The sequence below is a fragment of the Rhagoletis zephyria genome, unplaced genomic scaffold (assembly GCF_001687245.7).
Source record: "Rhagoletis zephyria isolate East Lansing unplaced genomic scaffold, Rhagoletis_zephyria_1.1 Rzeph_scaffold_00158, whole genome shotgun sequence".
Lineage (NCBI taxonomy): Eukaryota > Metazoa > Arthropoda > Insecta > Diptera > Tephritidae > Rhagoletis > Rhagoletis zephyria.
The window spans coordinates 216,246-243,507 of record NW_016157242.1 but is presented as its reverse complement, the minus strand read 5'-3'; the positions used below and the strand labels follow the sequence as shown (position 1 = coordinate 243,507).

At 37.1% G+C, this 27,262-nt stretch overlaps 1 protein-coding gene across 3 annotated transcripts in view; it reads left to right on the top strand.

Annotated features, from left to right (window-relative positions):
* Positions 1-27,262, top strand: part of LOC108354668 (probable phospholipid-transporting ATPase VD) — a 361,569-nt gene that overhangs the window by 156,682 nt on the left and 177,625 nt on the right. For all 3 annotated transcript variants that reach the window (XM_017605863.1, XM_017605848.1, XM_017605855.1), the window contains exon 10: positions 573-722. In XM_017605863.1, coding sequence (XP_017461352.1) covers positions 573-722 — 150 coding nt within the window. The remainder of the gene's footprint in view (positions 1-572; positions 723-27,262) is intronic.

The following is a 27,262-nucleotide window of genomic DNA, read 5'->3' as shown; positions in this document are numbered from 1 at the left end:
AATAACACTAAATGCAATGAAATTAACCCAAGCGCACTCGAAATATAAGCCGGTATATTTCAAGTTTGGCAATTTCTATTTGCAACACGCTTAAACTTTATTTAAATCTACGGGAACTTGTTCAAAAGCTCCGAAAGACAACATCGCGAAGAATTTTTAATTTCTACGATAGCAAAGCCCGTTTAATTGAGATTGAAGATCGCACAAGTTATTTTGTAGAATTATACGCGGAGCCAATTAACCGGGGCTTGCTTAATTGAACAATCGAGCCTTTTACCGAGCTCTTGGTTAAAACAAACGTGGTAAAATAATCGCAGGGTCCACTTTCGTGTTGTGTGTCTTTTCATTGTACAAGATAAAAATCTTTGGTAATATGATCTTTTGGAACTTTTTAAAATGTTCTGGTAGAAATAAACAAAATTTATCAGGGATGCATGTAGAACTTACAAATTTGAACTTACTTTACACTGCATTGCGCTTGCGTCAAATAAATGTGCGAATGCTATATTTCTATACTTCTGATATCTTTCAATTCAAGTCAAAGGGATATAATTTTACTCCAATATATTTAGTCTAACGGCACGTTCCCGCGATGCTGCCGAGAGTGCAATTAATGTTTACTTAGCCGAGTTGGACAACAGCAAGTCATCCTATAATACTCGGCTGAAACCACGTGCTCTGGTGGTTGACGGAAAAACACTCACTTTTATCCTGGATTTGCGGTAAGTTTTTGAAACAAAACCTAAGAATAAAGATTACACTGTACTAGTTCAAAAAATCAACAGAGAGGAAACATATGTACCTCGCAAAAGGTACGGATTTGATGTCGGCGCAAGTTGAGCCAATATCTATCTATATATATAAAAATGAAATGTTTTTCTTATGACCGCGATGCCTGACCAAACGGATGAACCGATTTCAATTCTTTAAAAAGTGCTATTTTGGACCTTCTGTGTGGAAGGTTTTTTGATTTAAAAAAATTTGAAACTTTTTGTTGTTGTTGCCGAAAAATGAAGAATGCTGAGAAGTCACGATTTCACAATTTCATACAGTTTTCTGTACATTGAATGTCACTAAACTACTAAACGGCTGGATCGATTTGGTTCATATTTGGAACATATATCACTACCTTGAAAAGAAATATTTCTATAAAAAATTTGCTCGCTAGGCGGCGCTGGGGTCAGAATATTCTTAAAAATTACATTTACTTGCTAATTTGGCTCATATTTAGAAAACAATTTAGCCAATTGAAAAGAAATATTTGGACTTGAAACTTACACGATAGGTGGCCCTGTGGCCGAGACATCCCAAAAAATTATTTTACGCAAAGAGAAGGATATATCTACTATATATTTGTGGAAGTATGTATGTATGTACGTATGTGCCCGGTTGCAGCCTAAACGGTCGGACAGAATCGAACAAACTTTTGACAGAGTATTGTCATGACACCTGGGCCTATAATAGGGTAAAAAAAAATTGGGAATCGACAAGGGGGCGTGGCACCTGCCATAGGGGGAAACTTTTAATCAGCCATAACTTCCGAACTATAAGTCACATGAACTTGAAATTTGGTACGCAGTCATATATATGGTAGGTGCTTACAGTAGAGTATATATAAATGACTTTGTAAAAGTAGGCGTGGCACATCCTATAGGCGTGAAATTTGTTACCAATCATAACTTCGGAACTATAAGTCACATGAACTTGAAATTTGGTATACAGCCATATATATGGTAGGTGCTTACCATATAAATAAATGAGTTTGTAGAAGTGGGCGTGGCACATCCAATAGGCATGGAATATTTTATCAGCTATAAATCCGAAACTATAAGTCATATGAACTTGAAATTTGTTATTCAGTCACACATATGGTAGGTGCATATATTAGGGTATATATAAATGAGTTTGTAAAAGTGGGCGTGGCACATCCCATAGGAATATTTTATCAGCTATAACTCCGGACTATAAGCCACATGAACTTTAAATTTGGTATACAGATATAACTATGGTAGGTGCTTACAGTAAGGTATATATAAATGAGTTTGCAAAAGGAGGCGTGGCACATCCCATAGGCGTGGAAAATTCGGAATCATATGTCACGTGAAATTGAAATTTGGTACGCAGACGTATCTGTAGCAGGTGCTTATAGTAGGCACGTCCCATGGACCTGGAATGTTTTATCAGCTATAACTCCGGAACTATAAGTCGCTTGAACTTGAAATTTCTTACGCAGCCATTTTAATGGTAGGTACTTATATTGGCGTATATATAAATGAGTTTGGAAAAGGGGGCGTGCCACATCCAATAGGCATGGAATTTTATATCAGCTGTAACGTCGGTACTATCAGTCCCACGAACTTGAAATTTGGTATGCAGATATATCAACGGTAGGTGCTTATATATAAATGGGGTTGTAAAAGGAGGCGTGGCACATCCCATAGGCATGGAAAATTTTATCAGCTATAATTTCAAATCCATAAGTCAAATTAAATTGAAATTTGGTACGCAAACGTATCTATGGTAGGTGCTAGGAGTATCTTAATATATAAAAATCCCGTGTCACTGTGTTCGTTTACGCTAATCTTCGAAACCGCTTAACCGATTACAATGAAATTTTTGTTTTTTTTTCATCCAAATTTTTTCTATGTTCTCGCATCATGCTTATCTAATATATAAAAATCGAACTCTTCCTACACGGCTCGACCGATCTTTATGAAATTTTTGTGTTATATATGGTAGGTATGGGAATCGGATGTAAAGCATATTTCATACCGCTAGGTGCAGGGGGGTGGCACCTCCCAAACAAACCGAATTTTTCATACTGCATATCCCGGAAAATGTTCATGGAAGAGGTCTCGAACTTGGTATGGAGATATATGAAAGCAATCGCATACTCATGGAGATAAATTGTGGTTATCGGAAAAGGAGGCGTGGCACCTCCCATACACATCGAACTTTTCATACTGCATATCTCTGGATGTGTTCATGGAAGAGTACTGGAACTTGGTATGTGCAAGATATATGTATAAAACGCGACTGGTCATGAAGAAAAGTTGGGGCTATTGGAAAAGGGGACGTGGCACCTCCCATGGTAGATTACTCGAAAATGGTATAGAGATATATGAAATAAATCCCATGCTCTTAGAGAAAATTTGAAAAGGGGACGTGGCGCCTTTCAAACGCACTGAAACTATTACGTATCTTTGTATGCATGTACAGTTTTGCTAAGTTATTTAAGACGGCAAATATGCCTTCTGACAACCACCAAACCGTAATATTAGAAGACAAATGCGTCACTAAAAATCATGAACGTGAACTCTTGGTGAAAATCTTGGACCAAAATGTTTGAATACAAAAAATTTATTTTGGGCAGGACGAAGTTCGACGGGTCTGCTAGTTGTTTTATAAAAATTATACTTAAAGCAAGATATTTAAGCACAAATATGGAATATTTGTTTAACTATGATATAAATTTTTTACTGATACACACATACACTCAGTCAAAAGTTTAGGTACAGTGAATTTTATACAATACCGGCAACTATTTTTTAAGTATTTTATTTTTCGCTAATTTTTTATACAAATATTGTTAATTCTACAACAAAAACCTCAAAAATCAGAGTTCCAAACCTTATGCAAAAAGTTTTTGTTGTAGAATTAACCTTAAAGAATGAGCGAAAAATAAAATATTTAAAAAATAGTTGCTCGTATTGTAAAAAAATTGCTGTACCTAAACTTTATTGACTGACTGTACTTTTCACATTCTTCTTAATTTTTTCAATGTGGGTAATTCAATCATTTGTTTTCAATGTAAATCAATTCAATACCTATTGTTTCTTTAAGAATAAAATTACTAGAAGATAATCCAGCACAAATAGCGGCCGCTGTGGTGTATTGCTTAACAGTGCGCGCTACCATTCCGAAGGGTCTGGGCTCAAGCCCTGTTCAACCCAACGTCAACAAATAAGAAACAAAAACGTTTTTATAATAGAGGTCGCCCCTCGGCAATGGCAAGCCCCCAAGTGTATTTCTGGCATGAGAAACAGTTTCTCATAAAAATACAATCGCCGTTCGGAATGGGCGTAAAACTGTAGGTCCCTCCCCTTTATGTGGCGATCTCAAGGCGGGCGCCACAAATCGGAGGAGAAGCTCGGCTAAACACTAACATCATATATCACAGCGCCAATCGGTTATTATTAATTCAACAAAAAAAGACTTTGTTCCTATATATTGTGATTTATTGGCGAAAATTTCAACGTATTCTTCGATTTCGCTTAGTTTTTCGAACGTAAGTGAATTCTCTTCATTGAATTTCTGTAAAAAACCAATTTATTTTACTTTTTTTTGTAATACATAACAATATTTGTTCGCCAAAATTGCCATTTCTTTTCAAATTTCATCTTCTGAATCCGCTTCTTGAAGTTTCCAACAAATGTCTCCTGAAAGGGCATCAAGCTTCTTTCCACTATACCAATTTTCAAGTATAGCTGCGAATTGATGAAAGCGCTCGCCGTGCTCATCTGATTCAGCGGAAGATTGTTCATGGAATATATCAGTATGTCAATGTAAGATGAAATGTAACAGTCATTTTGAGCGTTTATTTAACAATCTAGATATTTACATGTATATCTACTCATCTGTTAAACTCGCGACTGACGGGACGCGTAATTGCTATTCTGCTATTAGTAGCGATGTGCCAATTGATAGAAAAGTAATCTGGGCAGTGAATTTTTGACAGCTATGAGGTGAATAAACATTTTTTTATCCGGCAGGGCTTGCCAAAAATTTGGCAGCAAGCATTAGCTTGGTTTCTTTACAGATAATTATCACTAGTTTCTGCTGGAAAGCGTTTATTAACCCCAAGAAACCAGCGGAAACTAACAGCTCTCTCACGTTCTTACGCTTTTCTTATTTTTGTATGTATAAATGCTCAGAAGGAAAAAATAAATCGATGAAGCGATGACTGTCTGTGCACACGATAACTGGAGTAAAAATTAAGATATCTTAACTAAACTTAATAACCACGCCTACCTCCCACTTCATTCAAAATTGACCAACAACCACATGATCAAGTGTGAATTGCAGCGGAATAGCTGCGCTTGATTGTAGTTGGTTGTTGGTCCAACCACATGATCAAGTGTGAATTGCAGCGGAATAGCTCCGCTTGATTGTAGTTGGCTTAACAAATGAAATAGTGGAAAAAGCAACAAGAATTCACAAGGTGAACTTAGCACAGTGCGTAGGCAACTGGCTGAGTCAGTGGGATCGTCGAAGTCTGATGAGAAAATGTGGTGATTTCCGAAATAGCTATCACTTCTACCATTTTTTCAAATTATTGTTGCTTTTCCACAATAAGTTTTTCATGAAAAACGGCCTCAAGCTCAATAAAAATTGTTGAATAAAATAATTTATAATAATCTCTCTTTGTTTTACATTTACATTTGTTATTATTTCCTCATTTCTAAATATGGTGTAGTTTTTTTCTAAATATGGTCACCCAAATTAGAAAGGCCACGAAATGGTATCAGCTGTTTTCGCTTCCACTCTAATTCTTTTTAAGTAGGCAAAATAACGGGGCGAACGGTGAACGACAGCATCGGAGAAGTTAGCCATTCGCCGGTATTGTATTTCAAGCATTATTGTATGGTAGATCTACCACAAATTTTTTAAAATTTGGTTGTCTACCTCATCTACCACACATGGCTTAAAATCTACCATATTTTTAGGCAGAACATTTGTTTACAATTTTCACATAACTCTAAAATTTTAACTCAGTTCTTATACGAAATATAAAAATTAATCAATGAATTTTTAAAAAGGTACATCATAAATTTTGCTTTAAATATATCTGTGCCTTAAATTTTTAATATTTCAAAAATCCGCAAATTTATATTTGCTAAAGTATTATGCAATGGAAAAATAATTTGGTCGATTTTTTTGCATAAATCAATCTGTAGGATTTTTCCCAAATTAATGAAAATATTTTTTGTCTTCTCTTTTTGCCTTTCCACAATAAGTTTTTCTTTAAAAACGGCCCCAAGATCAATAAAAATTGTGGAATATAATTGTTACAAGGCCATAAAATAAAAAAAAAACAAATACATTATTTTATTTCAAGCCAGATTTAACGAATCCACAACTATATTTTTTAAACAACAAACATAATTCGTGTTTATGTTATTTTCTTCTAAGGCTTTGAAAGCAAAAAAGAAATACGGCCACCTTTGGCACGCTCAGCTATCATTGCTCAGCAGGGCGATAGAAATAAATCTATCGCCATGAAACGCCGCCGAGCGAACTTAGCATTTCCCTTTGGCTGTGTTCAATTTCATGAGCTTGCAAGTCCTTTTCTGTATTTCGAATAACTAATTGAAAGTTGTGCTAATAGTGTTATTTTATTTATCGTTTAGCAAAAGTTTTCTAAAAACTAAACGAAATGAAAAAAATATTTTTTTTTAACAGAAAAAACTAAAAATTTGAGAAACTGAAAGTGAAAGAAAAAAGATGAATCAAAAAAGTTTTCAAACGTTAAATTAAATTAAAAATGTGAATTTTTTAAGCAATAACACTTAAAAAGAAATTGTTAAAAAAAAATTCGTTGCCGAGGATTGAACTCGGATCTCTTGAATGGCACGAAAGTGCTCTGCTCACTGGGCCATTGCCACCGATACAGCAACGTTATCGAGATTGAAATTTATTAAAAACAAACAAAAAATTTCAAAATCATTCGTTAAAAAGATAAGTAAAGGTTTTTGTTTACTTAACTTTAATGTTCCTTAAATGCTTTTAATGAATCATTAACTGACTGAGAGGGAATTTTTTTAAATCGTTACTGAGGGACACCTTAAGTAATCATTAAACGACTCTGAGTGCGGCTGTTAGTGTATTGCTGGTAAGTGAGCTTTATTATAAGCTTTTTTACTCTTAGTTAGACTGATATTGAGTATTCTTCAGTGGAGTATCCACGGCTATCGGAATAACTACTCTGATATCGAAATACTCATTAAAGAGCAATATCCTAAGACCATATGTCACCAAGAGACGCACTGCCAATCCATCTCAAAATCACCACTTCCTAAACAATATAAGGGACATTTTCATAATTTTACCTACAACTCTACTGCTAAGCAAGGGCCTGCCTTATTAATACATGAAAGTATACCATATTAGTGATGTGAATAGTATCGAGTATCGAATATCGCCAAAGCAAAATAACGGGATGCAAAATTTACAATGGTTGAATGGCGAATGGTTAAAGAACAGTGTATAAATAACCAGATTTCAAAATGATAATTTACTGGAACACAACTTGGATGAAACAAACGGCAATTCTCTTTGGAGTGATTTTGATCAAAAATTTAAGTAAGCTCACAAAAGTTTTTAGTGTCTGACATAGTCGAGGGTAATGCATATATTCAAGAAGATTTATTGGAGAGTCATAGAGATCCACTCGCGTGTTGGAAAGAATGGGAAAAATATATCCCCCAATAGCTGAAATAGTTGAAAATTATTTATGGTAAGTGTATAAAGGTAAAAATAAGCTTCAACAGTAGTTCAGTAGTTTTTATGGAATTTTTTCGATTGAAAACATTTTTACTAAAAAGAGTCACTATGAGTAAGAACATAAGATTAAAAGTCATACGATTTTTATTGGTTTTGGTATAAGGAATTTTTAACGGAATAATGTAAGTGGGGCAATATAGGGGCCGAGAATCCTCGTGATTCCGGCAACGGGGATCAATGGGGGAGCCGGTTCTTTAAGACAATCTTTTACTTACTCTCACGAATATTCTAATCTCCAATGGTATTAACAAATTGGGTTTTGGTATAATAGGCACAATTCACGTTTAATTTATTTATATAAGTATATTAATATAAATATACAGGAACGAATTCACTCACCTGAGTTGTCGCTGGCTGTCGAATCAGAAAAGAGAAGGAGACTATAGTGACTTGCCGCATTTATAGATTCCACGGAAGGTGGAATCTGGCAACGGGATTGACTAACAGGACTCGTGCCAAAAGGGAGATAACGTAACGAGTCCTGTCAGCGAGTGATTAGCAGCGACATCTCTCGGTGAGGTTTGTATGCTAAACTTAACCCTAAAATGCAGACCTAAACAGTAAGAGTATAGATTATCGTATACTGTTACTCGATACTTGTTTCCAAAGTATCGAGTATCAATCGATACATGCAAGTATTGAAAATTTACATCACTATACCATACACTCTTGGAAACATCAATTCCCATCTATCTGTAATCACTGCCATAATAAAGTTAAAACTCAATTTCACCATAGTCTCCATTTACATCCCACCACAAAAAACATTTTCTACTTCCGATCTATTTAATATACGAAACAAGTAATAACCCCCGAAATTCGGGTCAATTCAGTAAAGAAGTATTGAGTATTCGAACTTAAGTAAAAAATAAAACGTGGTATTCATCAATATACTTAAGTCATTAGCTCAATTTTTTAAAACGCTTTAAAATTAAATAGCTTTAAAACGATGTTAAGATGAAGTCTCTACGATGAGCAGAACCTGAGATACAGCGATTTGAAGAAGTACATGATTAGTCAGAATCACGAAAAAATGCAAACTTTGACAAATCATATCTCCGAAGAAAAAAATAGAACCCATAAAAAAATTTGAAGCGAATCGGAGCCATAACATAATTTTTTTTACGAAATCCGTCCGACTTAAAAAGAATGGCTCACATACATTTTATACGGTTGACAAGCGGGCTCGCTTATCTGCATAAACCGCCTTTATTTGCATTAACTCATGCATTATCCCCTTTAAAATGAGAATATCCGGCTGAACAAATACATACAAATTTCGTGCATTTGTTTGAGCGTCGAGATATAATTTTGTGTCCATACTGTGAGAAATTCCTATTTTTTGCTTTCGAAAAATATATTTCAAAACTATGAATTTCAATTCCACTGAAAATTGGTTAATATTTTTCAATAGATTACAGTGACCCTATCTATTTTTCTGACACTTTTTACTTTTGTGAAAAACACGGTCAACTGCGACCAGAAAATTTAAATAAATAAACGCGCTAAAGAAGAATTATATAATATTCTCAAACAATTGTTCTCCAAAACCTCCTTTCAACAAAAAACGGCCTATAGCACAAAAAAAAATTTCCAATATATCTGACGCTGAATTATATATAGAATATATATACGTTGAGCATACCTAAAAGGAATATTTAAATGCTTATATTTTTTCACCCACTTCCAGCGTTGCCGTTTTATGGGTAATTTCCCAAATTATAGTTTTTGTGGGTAATGTTTGGGGAACGATATGTGGTGAAATTTGGGGAATTTGCTCTTTAATAAGTATCTATCAAAGATTTGAGTTTCACAAACATTTTTGTTTAGTTTGAGTCCGATTGTGCAGCGCGCACAAATAAAAGGATATAGAGATTTGTTTATTACAAATTCAAATATCAAAATTAAGGTTTATTAGTTTAATGTGATTACAGGTTAGAGTTTAATTGATCTATATGTAGATGCACGAGTTTAAGCCAATTTGATTTGGTGGTGTTGTCGCTTGGGCGGCTGTTGAGCAATTAAAAAATGACTACATCGGTGGTGGGCGGATCGGGCAAGGCGCGCGTTGCCAGCTACTCTGGTATCCGCCTGGCCAGATGAAATTAAATGGGCACGAATCAAAGGGTTAAGGGCTCATGTCCCCAACATGGCGCCCCGCCTGCCTCGGTGCCAAGTGCAGCAGCTCCTTTTCCAGTTTGTCCATGATGTCTCGAGCTTCGGCAATCAGTCGCCGCAATCTCCGAGCCCGTTGCTGAGCAGAGCGGCTGTGCAGCTCGGCCCTAACACTTCCCTTCTTCTGGCGCGTGGTGCTCCGCTTCTCTCGATGGAGTAGGCAGGGGGGANAGGCAGGGGGAAGCACACACAATTTATGTATGTTTCGAGTTATGATTCCCTGCTGGGTTTTTATATCTACAACCCGAATGTTTTCATCGGGGCCGGGATGCAAGTGTGTGATGCGACCCAGTCGCCACTCGGTCGGAGGGAGCCAGTCATCTTTAACAACAACCAAATCTCCTTCTTGAACGTTTTTTTGGGAAGTTATCCACTTGTATCGCCGTTGTAAGTCGTGTAAATACTCGTTCTTCCATCATACGCTGAACTGATGATGAAGAAGNAACCAAATCTCCTTCTTGAACGTTTTTTTGGGAAGTTTTCCACTTGTATCGCCGTTGTAAGTCGTGTAGATACTCGTTCTTCCATCGTACGCTGAACTGATGATGAAGAACCTTGAGTCTCTGCCACTTATTTATGAGTGAAAGTTCTTTGGCATCCGGTTCCGGTGGTGAGACAATGGGAGCTCCTCGTAGAAAATGCCCGGGAATAAGTGCCAATAAATCTTGCGGGTCCTGTGTCATGGGGGAGAGAGGTCTGGAGTTTAGAACCGCTTCAATTCGAACTAATAGGGTTGCGAACTCTTCGAAAGAGAATTTTTGATTTCCGGCAACTTTGGTGGTATGCGTTTTAAAACTTTTAACGGCTNTTTTAACGGCCGCCTCCCAAAGGCCACCCATATGAGGGGCATATGGTGGGATGAAGTGCCAGGAGAATCCATGCAACGCATATGTTTCTGCGATATCAGAGGCCGCTTCCTTTAAGAAAAGAGCGAAGTCCTTTTTTAGGGCTCGCTGTGCTCCCACAAACGTCTTTCCGTTGTCCGATAAAATCTTGGCGGCAGGCCACGACGGCCAGTGAATCGGGTAAATGCCGCTTTGAACGCTTCCGTGGTCAAGTCGGAACACAATTCTAAATGAATGGCCTTGGTGGAGAAACACGCAAAAACACACACATATGCCTTTGTGTACGACGCTTTTCGAAGAGGTGACGTTTTGATGAGGAATGGGCCTGCAAAGTCAACGCCAGTAGTGTGAAACGGGAGAGTAAAGGTGGTTCTTTCAGGGGGTAATGCAGCCATTATTTGGGATTTCATCCGCTGTTTGTATATCGTGCATGGTTTGCAGTGAAAAATGCACTTTTTGACCTTCTGCTTCAGGCGTGGGATGAAGTATTCCTGTTGTATCATCCGGATCATGAGTTGTTTCCCAGCATGAAGCAATGTTGTGTGTAGAAAATCTAGGAGAAGAATGCAAAATATAGAGTTATCGGGTATTATTATAGGATGCCTCTCATTGTAGCTTAGTGCGGCATATTTAAGGCGTCCATTTACACGCATTATGCCTGCATTGTCGAGCATCGGATTGAGGGTGAGCAGAGGGCTCTTCTTGCTGAGTGGCTTCGAGGACTCAAGTAACGATATCGCTGCTCCGTAATGATTTCGTTGGTTTTTGCTATCAGCTTGTACTTCACTTGCTTGAGTTCCTCGTGGGATAATATAAGCACGTTGGAGATGGGTAGCCCTTTGGTATGGTTTATGAAGCGATACATGTACGCAATGACTCTGAGTGCGCGTGGGAAGGAAGAGAATCTTTCGAGCATATCCGTGCTGTCTAGGGTATGAAAAACTTCGATTCGTCTCTCCTCTGGAGGGTTAATAGTTGAATCTCTGGTCATAGACGGCCATTGTGTGTGGGCCTTGCATAGCCAGGCGGGACCTTTCCACCAGAGAGTGCTTGCGGCAAGATCTTGAGGTTTGCACCCCCGGGTGCCTAAATCGGCNTGTGTGGGCCTTGCATAGCCAGGCTGGACCTTTCCACCAGAGAGTGCTTGCGGCAAGATCTTGAGGTTTGCACCCCCGGGTGCCTAAATCGGCAGGGTTGTCGTGACTGGGAACGTGGCGCCAAGGGGCATTGTTAACATTTTCCACAATTTGGGACGTTCTGTTAGCCACATATGTTTTCCACGTATGTGGAGGCTTCTCCATCCAGGCCAGCACGATCGCGGAATCTGTCCAAAGGATTAACTCATTAGAGGGCAGATTGAGTTCGGATCGGATTTGCTTACTCAGTTTTGAGAATAAAACAGCTCCGCAGAGTTCCAAGCGGGGCACACTTACGGTATGAAGGGGTGCAACCTTGCTTTTTGCGGCAAGTAGTGAGGACGCGAACGAGTTTTCGCCGAGTTGGACTCTTATGTAGACGCAGGCACAGAATTCCTTTTCGGAGGCGTCCGAAAATCCATGCAGTTCAATGTACTGCTTTGGCGTGAACTGCACCCACCTGGGTATTTTTATGTCTTCTATTGCTGGAAGGCTTTCTCGAAATGAGTTCCATTTTGTTAGAGAGCCTGGTTTTACCGCTTCATCCCACCCGGTCCCTTCCATCCAGAGTTGTTGGAGGAGGATTTTCGCCATGACCATTATTGGCGATAGCCATCCTGCCGGGTCGAACAGTTTCGCTACCGCTGACAGAATTTGTGTCTTAGTTTTTGAGTTCTCAGCAGGATATGCATATGAGTAGGAAAAGGTGCCAGTCAGAGCGTTCAATTGTATTCCTAGGGTTTTTGTAGAACTTGCGTCTTGAAACTTTAAGAAATCTACGTATAACAGAGCGGAATCGGGGATTGATTTAAGTATGCTGGGGTGATTTGCTGTCATTTTCCGTAATGGAAATCCTGCTGACTTTAGAGCATCCATCACTTGTGACATCGATTTAAGAGTGGACTGTATATCGTGGCTCCCCGACCGTATATCGTCTACGTAGGTTTCTCGTAGTAAAATATTATGGGCGAGCGGAAATGAGCTCTTTGAGTCTTCTGCTAACTGATGCAGAGTCCTAAATGCTAAATAAGGGGCGCAGTTAACTCCAAAGGTGACTGTTTTGAGTTTAAAGTCTTGAACCGGCGAGCTTGGGGTTCTTCGAAATAGAATTCGTTGAAAATCTTGGTCTTTTTCGTCAACGAGTATTTGGCGGTACATTTTTTCAATGTCACCGTTAAAAACAAACTTATAGAGTCGCCAATTTAATATTACTACCATTAAGTCGTTCTGAAGTACGGGGCCTGTGTGTAGCACATCATTTAAAGAGTGACCAGATTGGGACATTTTGGAGGCATTGAATACAACGCGAACTTTTGTGGTCTTTCTGTCGGGTTTTAAGACAGCATGATGGGGGAGATAAAACGAGAAATACTTTCCTTCTCTAATTATTTCAGTGGCTGAGGAAGGTGTCATATGGTTTAGTGTTACGTACTCCTCTTGCACTTCGTTATATTTGTCACGCAGTTCGGGTTTTCGTTGCAGCGTACTCTCTACCCTTAAGTACTGCTGTTGTGCTGCCGGACGAGAATGGCCAAGCGCTTTTGTGGTAGGAAACTCTTGCTTGAAAGGCAGTTTTACAACGTATCTACCATTTTGTTGACGGGTTGTGGTCACTACATACAGTTTCTCGCAGTATTCATCCTCCTTTAAACGGGTTTGGGTAAGGTATACTTCCTCCTGCTCCCAGAATTTCTTCAATAGCGTATTGAGTGCATCGTTCGTCGGTTCTATGACTTGGGTTGTGAATGACGTCACCTTTTTAGCTATTGGTCGGCTAATTATCCATCCGAATATCGTGTTTTGCGCCAGGAGTGTGCCGTCGGCAACATGATATAGTCCTTATGCGAGAATTTGGGGTATAACGTCGCTCCCAATGACCATATCGATTCGAGATGGAGTAAAACAATTAGGGTCTGCTAAAGTTAAAGTCGCTAATTCTGGAAGGTTCTGCGAAGTAAATTGGTATCATCGCTGTGGGTAATAGGGTGGTTCCTTTGCTGCACGAGAAGTGAGTTGAAATGTTGTTGACTACCTTTTTGTGGGTTGGTGGGGTATGAACGATTCCTGTTGACGTGGAGGGGATGTCGTCTGCTATTTCCACTGTGGTTGTTGCCTGCGTTGTCGATGATTGGGGTTTTGAGTTGGGTTTCGAGTGTTGCTGGTTTGCTTCAAAATGGAGTAAAGAGTGATGACGTTGTTGGCAGTATACACAGGAAAATTTTCTCTGACATTGACCATTTAAGTGTGAACAAGAGAGGCAGTTTTCACAATACTTGTGCTCACGTACGAATTTTAGACGATCGGGTACGGAGAGATTCTTGAATCTAACGCAAAGTTTCATTGTGTGATTGGAGTTGCACAGCTTGCATGAAACTGGTTTCGCGGAATCTACGTGGAAGTTTTGGGTGCGATTTTTATTAATGAACGTGGAGCTGTGATTGCCAGCTCTAGGGTTGAAGTAGGTATATTGTGGTTTGGGTTTGGTTGGTCGGTACGTACCGAGCCGTTCGACCACTTCGTACCTGCAAGTGAGGAATTTGTTCATCTCTGACCATAGTGGCAACTCTTTCCGAGAGCTGAGGGATTGCTCCCAGAGGGAAAGTGTCTCACTTGGTAGTTTCGATGAACACAAGTACACAAGAATGGGATCCCAGTCCTTAGTATAAATTTTTTGTGATGCAAGAGTGGAGAGACAATTATTAATTGTTGTTTGTAGCCTTTGTAATTGCTCGCCACTTTCTGCGTAAACGGGCTGCAAATTTAGTATGGTTTTAAGTTGGTTATCTACTAGGATTCTTGGGTTTTCGTGACGTGATTTCAAAGCTTCCCAAGCAAGCGCAAAGTTTTCGTCGGTAGGAGGGTATTGTTTTACCATAAGTCCTGCTTGTCCCTTTGTCTTATATCGCAAATGGAACAACTTTTGAGCGGGGGTTAATTTGGTGTGTTTTATATAGACTGCCGTAAACATGTCTCTAAATGCCGGCCAGTCTTCGTAGCCACCGTGGAATACTCCTGTGTCGCACGGTGGTACCTCCGCCCCTTTGTTTATTTTATTTAAAATTGAGTGGAATTAATATTGAGTGTATGCGTATATTAGAGTGTGAGCGAGTTGCGGGTACACTCAATATAAGAAGAGGGTGAATGAAAGGGTCAGAAACATGTATAAAGGTACATATGTTGTGAGTTAAATGTGCGAATTAGGATATTACAATGAGTGGGAGATTAGCGTATGCAATTATATACAGCTGCAACGCGGTACAGTCGCGCTCGACTATTCCTTCGCTATTTTATTTTGAGCTGTCGTAGCTATGTACTAGTGTGTGTGTATATAGATTCACTATACGTAATTGTAATTATGGTAAACAGTATTTTTTTTTCTTTTTTTATAAATATATATTGGCCTTAATCCGCTTATTTGCGTTTTATTTGATTTATTGGGTAATGTGGGTGTTAACTTTGGGTTGAATTACTTGATTTTCGTACCACTGTATTCTAGTGCAATTTATGGTCAGCAGCGGCCCACTTTATTTTATTTGAATATTGAGTGCAATTGATATTGCGCTTTAGAGTCAGTACGCATATGAGCTAGTTACAGGGGCACTGATATAGAGCGAGAATAGAGAGGATAGGCAATTATGAAAGTTAAAATAAGTTAAACTTTCTCAGAAACAGCGAGTGGGAGTTGTATGCATGTACCTATGTATGTACACATAAAAAACAATTGCGCTTGAATATTTTTCGCTGNCGCTGGGGTATACTCGCCGTGCCCAGGGTCCGTTACAAAAAGTTTATATTGTGGGGCCTTTGCAAATAGTACTTTATTAACCGACTTCACAAAAAGGAGGCAGGTTATCAATGCGTTGGAATATATTTTTTTTATGTAACCATATAACTTTGGACCACGTTAACCGATTTCTTCTTTAGACTTTCCATACACAACTCAAGCGGTTTGATCAAACTTCAACCAAAAAATCCAAAAATTTTAATTTTTATTAAAATAACGTTCAACGGCTCGTCAGACCCCATACCCAACACAAATAGCTTGCAGCAAAGGGATATTTCGCTCTTAAGCGTAGCTCCCAGTACGTTTTGTCAAGGTAAAATTGAATCAGAAAATTGTCAGAAAAATAGCCGAAAACGTACCCTTTTCACAACCACTTTCGGTACTTTTGTAGACCTAATCCGCGTTTCGTCCACTTTTCTTCCCGTTTTCAGATTAATTTTCGGATTTTTTGTTGGCTGGGCTGTTCTCGTAACAAGCGCAGCAGCTTCGCGCACTTATTCTTTGGAACTTCGCAATCACACTGTCAAAGAGCGAATCAACACCATTTTATAGGACGTCTTCTCGTGTTAGTGAGGTACCCATTCGCAATGCAAATCGAAGAAGAACGAAGTACTTCAGACTTACGCCACTGGCGACGAAATTTTTAAAGCTATCGACAACCTTGTACAAAACAATAGGGGTATTCTCCAAATTTTGCAAAGCCATTGCACGTAGCACGGATTGCATGGATTGCATAACTTGCAAACACACAACAACAAAATACATGGGAAACAACATTTCCTATTGCTGCAAAATATGCAACGTCTAAGCCCATGTATATATTTTGCAAAATAGCATAGCAAGATAATGCGACCATGTGCTAGTTGTTTTGTTGTTGGAATTGCTACATATTTCTCTCATTCCTCTCATCTCGCTCACTTCGTTTTTTTTTTTGCTGTCTCTTGTTATTGTATTTGATACATAATTTCGCTGCTTGCTACCCATGCATGCTACCACATTGCAATGGGGTGATCTCGTACTCCTCGAAATTTGGAATAGTATTTTTGCATTTCGTGCAATCCGTGCATTGTGCAAGACTTCGAGAATACCCCTAATGGTTTGAAATGGAGCAAGTGTGCGGATATTTGCGGTGGTTGGAAAAACGAAAGGAGCGATGTCTAGGATGAAGCAAGAGGCAGAAAACGCCACGAGAAGTCACTGTATGATCCCTCGGTATTCCCTGGCGACTAGGCAGATGCCGCCACTAGATTTAAAACCCGTATTGGATGACGCTGCGAAGATAACAGGGCCTGCGAAATTAAAATACATCTCTGGTTTTTTCTAGCACGTCGAGATTTTTTTTCTTGGTGACATGTATATTTTAAAATTTCTAGCAATTTGCATAAAAACCCCATAAATAAACAAAGTAATCAGAAAACCGTATGTAACTTCGAAGTTAACGCTAAAGAATTGATAACAGCAATTTCACTAGAAATTTCCATATAACATTCAAAAAATTAAAATCATTTATCACTTAAATTGCTTTCGTGAAATTGGCTGCAAAAATGATTTTCTAAGCACCAACGCGCTTTACCAGTGTTAGCTTGAAAGGTTTAGAAAAAACCATTGTCGAACATTTTCCCAACATTGATTCTGAGGATGACTTCAGCTGGATAACAAACCCGTTTTCATGTGGCCCGAAAAGTTAACCTACTGAGATGACCAATTAAGCTCTTCAAAACCTTCTGGACATCAGTGAAGACAGCACTTTGATTATTAAATACTACGAAGGGAGCCAAGAGTTCTGGATGCAAGTGTATGCAGAAAACACCGCTCTTGGCAAGATTGCACTAAAAATACTAGTGACTTATAGGTACGGTGGCCATAAATATGGATTCAAAATGAAGGACAATTTTTCAAAAATATGCCTACATATATTTACGTAGTATATAAATATCAAAAGAGTATTTATGATTCTAAATTCTTAATACATTTTAAACTTTAAAAATTAATCACGTTTTCTTCATCGATATTAATCTTTTTTACATGAATATTTATCAAAGTATAGTAAAACATATTATAATTACAATAGCTTACACGAAAAGTGAAAATCTTTAAAGGATTATTTTATAGGCAAATTTTGAGTCATTCAAAACGACAACAATACCCTTCTTTTTTTGTTTTTTGTTTTGTTTTTGGTACTTTTCGCAGTTATATGTCAAAAATCGACGTCATGAATCGACGTAAACGACGAGTTACAAAGTGCCCTTTATAAAAATATATAATTTGTGCAGGTTGCGCTCCATAGTATCTACATTTCTAATCCGATTTTCATTATCTTTGGCTCAAAGTTTACTGTAATGATATATCTTCCTTATCGAATTTTTAAAATAATGAAAAAAATAATCAAATGAAACTGCGTATTTGATTGAAAATCTCACTTTTTTCGACTTTGAAGACAAAATGCAAATGGTCGCCTGTAGCACTAATAATTTTCATTGAAGTCGCCACAAGTTATATATTTTGGCAAGAGGCACATCAATACCCTTCGAGCTGTAAGTCGCTTACGTTGATTTGGAGATTTTTTCATGAGATATTGAAGAAAAGCTACGAATCGTACCAAAAAACACTTTTTTGAAAAAATCCATCCATTGTCCGATAATTTAAAAATAACGAATAAAATGCGGGACAAATGCAGGACACTTGGAAAAAATCAGTACATTTTTAGGTTTTTCAGGTTTGAAAAACTACGCAGGACCGACGTTCGAAAAACAGTACGGTCCTGCAAAAAACAGAACGGATGGTCACCGTACTTATAGGCCCTTATTATGAGTTGCATTCGATTTTGGATCTTCGCTGGTTATCGAAGATCGAACATCGAGAGTGAAATTATGAGCTATGTAACCGTGTCGAAATTTTCGTTGAATATCGAATTTTCTGTCGAACAGAATTTTGCTTTCGATGGTGTAGCGAAGTGTTAGAAAATTGTGAAAAAATGTATGATTTTTCATTTGTTTTTTTACTTTATGGCGGCTAGAGACTAATTTTAAACAATTTTTATTAATTTCATGCAGTTCTAACGTCGTGAATATTAAAAACAAGCTCGAAAGGCTTGTTTGACTTGTGAAAGAAAATCCCAATACTCAGTTGGCACGATCTCTGAGAACAAAATCGTAAGCTGTTGTTAATTTTAAAATATTTTAAATAGATTTGGTTCACAAACGCCTCTTTAGACAGTCGGAAGTTTTTGATAAATCTGTAGACAAATTTCTGAAATATATTTTATGTCAAAATATATTCGAAAGACTACACTTAAACCCTCTTAAACATTTTCTACTCCTGGCCAGTTTACCAAGCTCTCATCTCTGACGAATCGTTGAACCAGAACTGCGTTGTACTCATTTTTACCACGTTTTTATAAACTCGCTTTCTTTTTTATTTCATTTTAATTTGCACAAATTTACATACATATGTATATCTATGTACACTATTTAGTTTGCTCGATTTGTAACCAAAACTTCTCAGCGTTGAAACATATACTATTGTAAACAACCTAACCGAGCAAAATTCACAATAGCGCTATTCTTCATCGAATGAGCGATCAAATGAAAATTCGTTCGATCAGCACTTTCGACCACAGTCGAATGCAACTCATAATAGGGGCCATACTTTTACATTTCTATGTGAGACTACATTTTCAACAAATGCTTACATAAACAAGTAATTTTTAAGCAAAAAATAAATAAAACCGATTTCAATTCCCATCTAAGAATTTAAGATTATCGTTAATCTATTCATGATCCAATGATCGGATTTAAACCAAATTAGACCACCTGTCAGGTAACACTTTTAATTTAAAAAAGAATTATAGTAATCGGGTTACGTGGTCCAAAGCTATGCGTTAACATACATAGAAAAAATTAATAAAAAAATATTCCGGCGAATTGATAACCTTATCCTTTTTGTGAAGTCGGTTAAAAACAAATACACCAGCAAGCTTTCAGCGTCAAATGATTTCAGGGTAAAATTGTCAAATCTCCCAATAAACTTAAAGGAAATAACGAAATCATCAAAACAATTTCAGTCCTCACATTAAAGCTAAAGGAGCATAAAGTTTGCATTGCGTTTTCTTGTTTTTGTAGACATTTGAAGGGTAGGGGTGCGCGAAATTTTTTTGGCCCAACAAGGATGCCGAGGTGAAAAAAGTTTGGGAATCCCTGCTCTAGTAGCTGTGCGTTCACGACCACAGCTCCGCTACTTAAGAGCGAAATACACCACACAAGCGGTTTGACAAACCAAGCGAAATTTCCCTTTGCTTCAAGCCATTTGTGCTGTGTATGGGGGTGTTTGAAGGTTTGACAAACCGCCGTCAAACCTTCAAACACCCCCATACACAGCACAAATGGCTTGAAGCAAAGGGAAATTTCGCTTGGTTTGTCAAACCGCTTGTGTGGTGTATTTCGCTCTTAACGCACAATGGGACATATGACGACATTAGCCGGAAAAAAATCAAAGTGGAATTTTGATGTTTTGGTAATTCCAACTTGTTAAGAAATGTCCAATTACATAGAAAAAATTATTCTTTGGTGTTTTATAGCCCACTTTAGTAGTTTTTTTGTAGGTCAAATTTAATGTTTTGAAACTTTGTTTTCTAAAAGTTACACAAATCAAATAGACATTTTTAAAAAGTGGTGTGGTGTTTATCACAGTGATGTGCCATAACGCTGAAAAGAATGTATTTGGCATAGAAAACGATGCTCTTTTTTATGAAATAAAAACAATTAATATGTGATGAGGGACGTGGTTAGAGCAATATGTCAAAATTAGGCGTTTTTCGTAAAAAAATATGAACAAAGTCGAACTTTTTTGGACAATCTAAACACTGTGCTATCATGTACTTTTCTTAAATTTTTTTTTAGACTCCATGATTCCTACTTTTAGATACTGCTTAAACCAGACTTTGCACGACCTTGCAACAATGTCAAATTCCATATTATATCAAGCAGAGTCTGTACGAGAAAATGGTCATAGTTACGCAAGAGTTGCGACTGATGAAGCAGAAGAAAGTTCACACTCCGACGGTGGCATTTCGCAAACATAACTCAAAAAATATATATAAAAAACAAATATGTAGTTATAAGTTATATATTCATTAAAAAATAATTGAATATATTAAACAATTTGACATTCAAACTTGAAATAGTGTTTTCTTTGCAGCGTAAAGCTTTAAAATATATTTAAACTGTAAATACGTTTTTCGATTATATTGGTCTCAGAGCCCTTGGGAAGGTTAAAAACTATATTTCCAACATCTACATAAACTCCCCTTTCTCTTGATCAGAGTCGGTAGAAGTTAAGAAAGTACCTCGAAGGTGTTCTCACGGGTTTTGTCAGGACTGGGCCACAAATGAATATTTTTGCATCACACGTTTGGGTACCAAGTATTCAAAAGATTAAGCAAATGTGACCATAAATAGGATTCTTTGGATAGCTCTTAATCCATGAGCCCCCTCTCGGAAGAAAACTCCTTCTAAAAACCTTTCCACAAAATAATCATTCAATGCGATTTCGAAATCTGGGAGAAAATTCTTCCCCATTGAATAATTGCATTTTCTACTTTGGAGGTGTATCCATAACCTTATCATAACCTTATCATAAGTAGTTCCAGAGATAAGCGATATGGAAATTTTATTTTGAATGGGAGGTGCCACATCCCCCTTTCCAATACAAACCCCTTTTCGCCATAAGTACGTTAGCAAAAGCGGTTCCATAGATAAGCGATATTTGAAATTCGGTTTGTATGGGAGATGCCACGTCGCTTTTCCAAAACCTAACACTTTTCGGCATAAGGACGGTATTGTTAACATATGTAGCGGTTTCAAAATTCAGGATGTTAGCAAAAGCGGTTCCAGAGATTAGCGATTGAGAATTTCAGTTTGTATGGGAGGTGCCACGCCCCCTGTTCCATTATCCACCACTTTTCACCATAAGTGCGAAATTGATAACATATGTAATAATAATAATAATAATAATAGATTGGCGCTTACACATATGTTGGTGTTTGGCCGAGCTTCTCCTCCGATTTGTGGCGTGCGCCTTGATGTTGTCACACAAAGCGGAGGGACCTACAGTTTTACGCCGACTCCGAACGGCGATTGTATTTTTATGAGAAGCTGTTTCTCATGGCAGAAATGCACTCGGAGGTTTGCCATTGCCTGCCGTAATATTGTAACATATGTACCTGTGTGAAATTGCAGAACGTTAGCATAAGTGGTTCCAGGGATAAGCGATAAGTGAATTTCAGCTTGTATTGGAAGTGCCACGCCCCCTTTTCCAACACCTATCGTTTTTCGCCGTAAGTAGGGTATTTACAATTTATGCATCCGTGCCAAGTTTCAGTTCCCCAGCGTGATTGGTTTTAGAGATACATCAGTTTTCACATTTTAGTATATGTCAGATGCCACGCCCCCTGTATAATGGGGTTAACATTTCTGGATTAGAGGAAGTTATATTCTTTCAAGAGAACGGTGCCCTACAAAAAGGGGGTTCAAAATTGTATTGTGGCGTATTTGTATATATATACCTTCAATATACCGTTTTTGCTACAAACCCTCCTCAAAGGACCTGTGGTGTCATCTAATCGATTCTTGATCAAGGTAAATTTTTGTATGGCCACTTTTTACAACAAATCTAAGCATCTGAAGCAAGAAAATATTTTTTTCCGGCTTACTTGTATGAGGCCTGCTGTTTAGCGATGTCGGTGCTCCGCTGTTGGGCGACGTCGGCGCTACTCTGTCGGCTCGCTGCTGCTGGGCGACGTCGGCGCTATTCTGTCGGCGTGATGCTGTCGGGGGAACGGGTTTCGTCGTCATGCGGGTTCACCGTTGACTGTGGTGTGGCGGCGTTCTACCTTTGAACAGCCAAGCCTTGTATCGCGAACAAGCACAACTCTTGTGCTATTCTCTAGTAGCTATGCGTTCACGGCCACAGCTCCGTGCTGACTGACTCGTATGTTGCTAAGTCACATCAGCCAGTGTTGCCAGGTTTCAAGCGATTCAAGCAAAAATGAACTCTGTGAAGAGAAACCTAAAAATATATTTAAAAAAAATTCCAATCAAATATTGTGCTTGAAAAAATATCGAAGGTTATGTGGAAGATTGACCTATCTCGGCAGCCAGTTCGAAAACGCCCTATCTCAGAAAATTTTTCAACAACGCCCTATATCAGAATTTTTTGAAGAACGCCCTATATTAGAATTTGATTGAACACGTCCTATCTCAGAATTCGGTTCAAAACGCCCCATCTCGGCACATTTTCGTTTAAGATGGGGCGTCTTTGAACCGAATTTTGAGATAGGGCGTTCTTGAAATATTTTCTGAGATAGGACGTTTTCGTACTGGCTGCCGAGATAGGTCGATCATCCACTCTGCCATCGATATTATATGTAGTATGGATTAGATTTTGACCCCTTACGATGAAAGGATTGCGTGCGCTTTGGGATATAAGTTTTCAACTAATATGAATCGTATGTTTTATGTCAAGTTCTATATTTGCACATTAAACGATTTTGTGCTAAAAATTTATTTTTTTAGACTTTGAATGCTTATTATTTCTTTTTTGAAACATACAAAATTAAAAAATTATACTAGCGAGTATTAAGACTTATTTGTATTCGAGCTGTCAGGTATTGATGCTAATAATTTTATAATTTTTTATTATATGTTTTTTTTTTGTTATTTTGTGGCCTTATAACAATTGTATTCAACAATTTTTATTGAGCCTGAGGCCGTTTTAATGAAAAGTTTATTGTGTAAAAGCAACAATAATTAAAAAAAAAAATGGTAGAAATGATAGCTATTTCGGAAATCACCACATTTCCTCATCAGACTTCATTCAGTAGGATTCGAACCGACGATCCCAATGACTCAGCCAGTTGCCTACGCACTGTGCTAAGTTCGCCTTGTGAATTCTTGTAGCTTTTTCCAGTATTTCATTTGTTAAGCCAACTACAATAAACCGCAGCTATTCCGCTGCAATTCACACTTTATCATGTGGTTGGACTAACAACCAACTACAATCAAGCGCAGCTATTCCGAAATGCGCTAGATTGTAGTTGGCTTAACAAATGAAGTAGTGGAAAAGCAACACGAATTCACAAGGCGAACTTAGCACAGTGCGTAGGCAACTGGCAGAGCCAGTGGGATCGTCGGTTCCAATCTTACTGAAAGAAGTCTGATAAGGAAATGTGGTGATTTCCGAAATAGCTATCACTTCTACAGTTTTTTCAAATTATTGTTGCTTTTCCACAATAGATTTTTCATTAAACACGGCCTCAAGCTCAATAAAAATTGTTGAATATAATTGTTATAAGGCCATAAAATACCAAAAAAAAACAAGTAACTTAAGGACGAGCACACCTAAAAGTTTAATATTCTAATAATAGAATTATTAGCAAAAACCAACAAAACCAACAACCACATGATCAAGTTTAAATAGCACTGGAATAGCTGCGCTTGATTGTAGTTGGCTTAACAAATGAAATAGTGGAAATAAGCAACAAGAATTCACAAGGCAAAGTGTGCAGGCAACTGGCTGAGTCAGTGGGATCGTCGGTTCGAATCCTACCGAAAGAAGTCTGATGAGGGAATGTGGTGATTTCCGAAATAGCTATCACTTCTACCATTTTTTCAAATTATTGGCGCTTTTCCACAATAATTTTTCATTAAAAACGGCCTCAAGCTCAATAAAAATGGTTGCATATTTTTTATTATATGTGGGACGGCTACACTGACAAACAGACAATATTGAACGATAGCTATTAACTGGTCGAAGTGTGGGTTTGCAGACTGGCATATTCGAACGAAGAGCCGAAGAGAACGTACGTGGTCGCTCATTGAAGATCACTAAATTAAAAAAAATGTACTTAGTTGTTTAAAACATATTTGTACAAACTAGGAAAAGTGAAATAAACGTATACACAAGTATGTGTAAAAAGTAGAACCCCACAAATGGTGACAGAAGTGGGTCGTGTGTTTAATTAACTGAAAGTTGAATTAACGCAAAGAATTGTGAACAGTGAATAGCGCATAACTCGATGTGCTAAATATTTAAGTGTCGAAAAATACGCAGTAACGGGTAGTGAAAAGGACAAATCCCAATAATTTCGTGGCTCCAGCGCTTTTGTCTCGTTAACACGCTGCCCGTTGCGAAGTTCAGTTGCGCAATATAAACGTCGCTGCGAGCGACGTCGACAGAGCGGCGCAGGTTCAGTAGGTTTAGCGGCGTGACAGATTATGTAACTTAAGCTTTCCTTTCCGAGGAAAGCGTTTTTAAAAAATAAAAATGATGCTTTTCTTAATCCGCATCTCGCGGACAATTATCAGAAGTGCCCACTTTATTTCAATTGTCTCTTATTTAGAAGCTAACATTTGTTTTCTTAAGAACTAATTTCACAATGACGCTTTGGCGTTGCATCAGCCAGTGGATTGATGAAATGCCAATGCGTGAGAAATGCGATATTGTTTTCTTAATCAAAAGTTTACAGAAGGAACGGAAAAGACATTGTTGCACGATATGCGTTCTGGGCTATTGGAATGCGGTTATGTTTACATTGGCTACAATGCCGCTGTGTGGTCTTTTGGTTTGATCTTCGATCGCAGAGAATTTAATTAAGAATGCAAAAATGCTGCTGTCAGCATTTTGGCCATTTGTTATTTTAGTTCAATATGTGATATTAAATTACAGAAATTGTTGCTTTATGATTTTAATTAAAAACTGAGTATGGGAATATGCTTTCTGTATTTGAACTTTATTGTTTACAATTTGTATTTAAACCGTTATGTGTGGTCTGCTGTTAACTCCCCCCTCCCTAAGATGAATCGTCCCAGATTCTGCTCTATTTTCTGTTAGTGTCTTTATTCGAAAATATTTTTATATTCGTTTTCTTGGAGTTCTAAATTTTCATTTTCTTATGTATTTTTATGTGGTTTTTGCAATTTTGTACAAAGATAAATGGCAAAAATTATGCATAAAGTAATAATAATATACCAAATGAATGAATTGGTTTTAAAGCTTTTATTTTCTTCACCTAAAATATTTATGTTTTCTAGTTTTAACAGCTTGTTTCTTGATTCTATATATTCCAATATTTCAAAGTTATTTACATTTCTTGATTCTATATATTCCAATATTTCAAAGTTATTTACATAGTTATATTTCAAATAGTTCCAAATTTTAGACTCAGTGTTTTCATATGTGATATCATTTATCTCAGTTTGATTTTCAAATGTAATTAAATATGTTCCTTCTAGTGTTCGGTTTTCGACATTATTTTTTCCTGAAATTAGTATTGCCCCTTGTTTTATTGTTTCAATTTTATTGTTCCGTTCCTTAATTTTTTTACATTTTCCTTGATTTTTATTTAAAATTTCTGACAAACATGATTTTTCTTTTACTAATTTACAATATGTGTTTGCTAATTCAGTTTTGCAATTATAAATATTATAAAATTTGCTTTTACAATTTGTTACATTTCTGTCGATTAGAAGCTTACCATCTAGTTGAGCTATAGCTCTTACTACATAAAACTTACAAGTTAATTCTATTTTTGGGTATTTAATGTAAAGTACAATTATGCCATTCTTTTGTATAATTTTAAACTCTGAAATGTCCATTAAATCCGTAACTGTCATAGTTCCATGTTGATAATAAGTAATATTTTTTAGTTCGTCAAAATGTAAAATAGTTGGGTTTAAAATTCCCATTTTTCCAAAAGTTATTGTATTTATCATCTTTTGAAGTTCATGCAAAATAAACTGATTTCGTTTCTTCTTTATATTTCTAGCAAATGTGTGCAAATATTTTGTACTGTATCAGTCAGTTCTGTGATAATTTTAAAAAGTTCCGAGTTTGTTGTAAAATTTTGATGAAATCGTCATGGTCCGGAGTTCCTGCTATCCATTTCCAAAGTGTTCCTAATTCATTTATACCTCTTTTTTGTCTAAAAGTATACTGTTTTAATTGTCCTAACCACGTTTCTATTACTAAAATTTCTGATTCGGTCTCTGCATTATTAAATTCTAATTTAATGTAATTTTTGTCGTAAAGAACACTGTTATAAAAATTTAGTTTTTCATCGGCTATAATATTCTCAAAATATGTTAAGTTTGTAATATGAAATATGTCCCCGTACTTGCTCTAAATAGAAACGTCTCCGTTTTCAATTAGTACATAGTCCTGTCGAGTGTAATCAATAATGTCAGCTTTTGTTAAACTGAGTAGTAATCCAAGCAGTAAAAGTAGCATGATGACAATCTAAAATATTATGATTTTATGTTATCTTTATGAACAGTTCTATTCCTATTACACTATGCGACAGTCAAAATCGGGATGGGATGAAACCAACGGGAAATGTTATATCGGTCAAAAACAAGTTATACGTGTCCCGGCGTTTCGTTGGGTCACGTCTAGGAATCGAGATATATATATAACTATCATATAGGGGAAATTGTCACCTTTGGTGGTATTTTTTTGACATAACTCGAGAACCACTAGTCCGATTTTGCTCAAACAAATAAAAAAAAATTAAAAATTACAATTCCTTTAATCTGTTCATATAACGTTTTTCTATATAATCAACAGTTTTGCCGGTAAAAATAAATGTATGAAGAAAAAAATATTTTTTGCCTAAAATATAAAATTTTTTTAAAACTGTTGATTATATAGAAAAACGTTATATGAACAGATTAAAGGAATTGTAATTTTTAATTTTTTTAAATTTG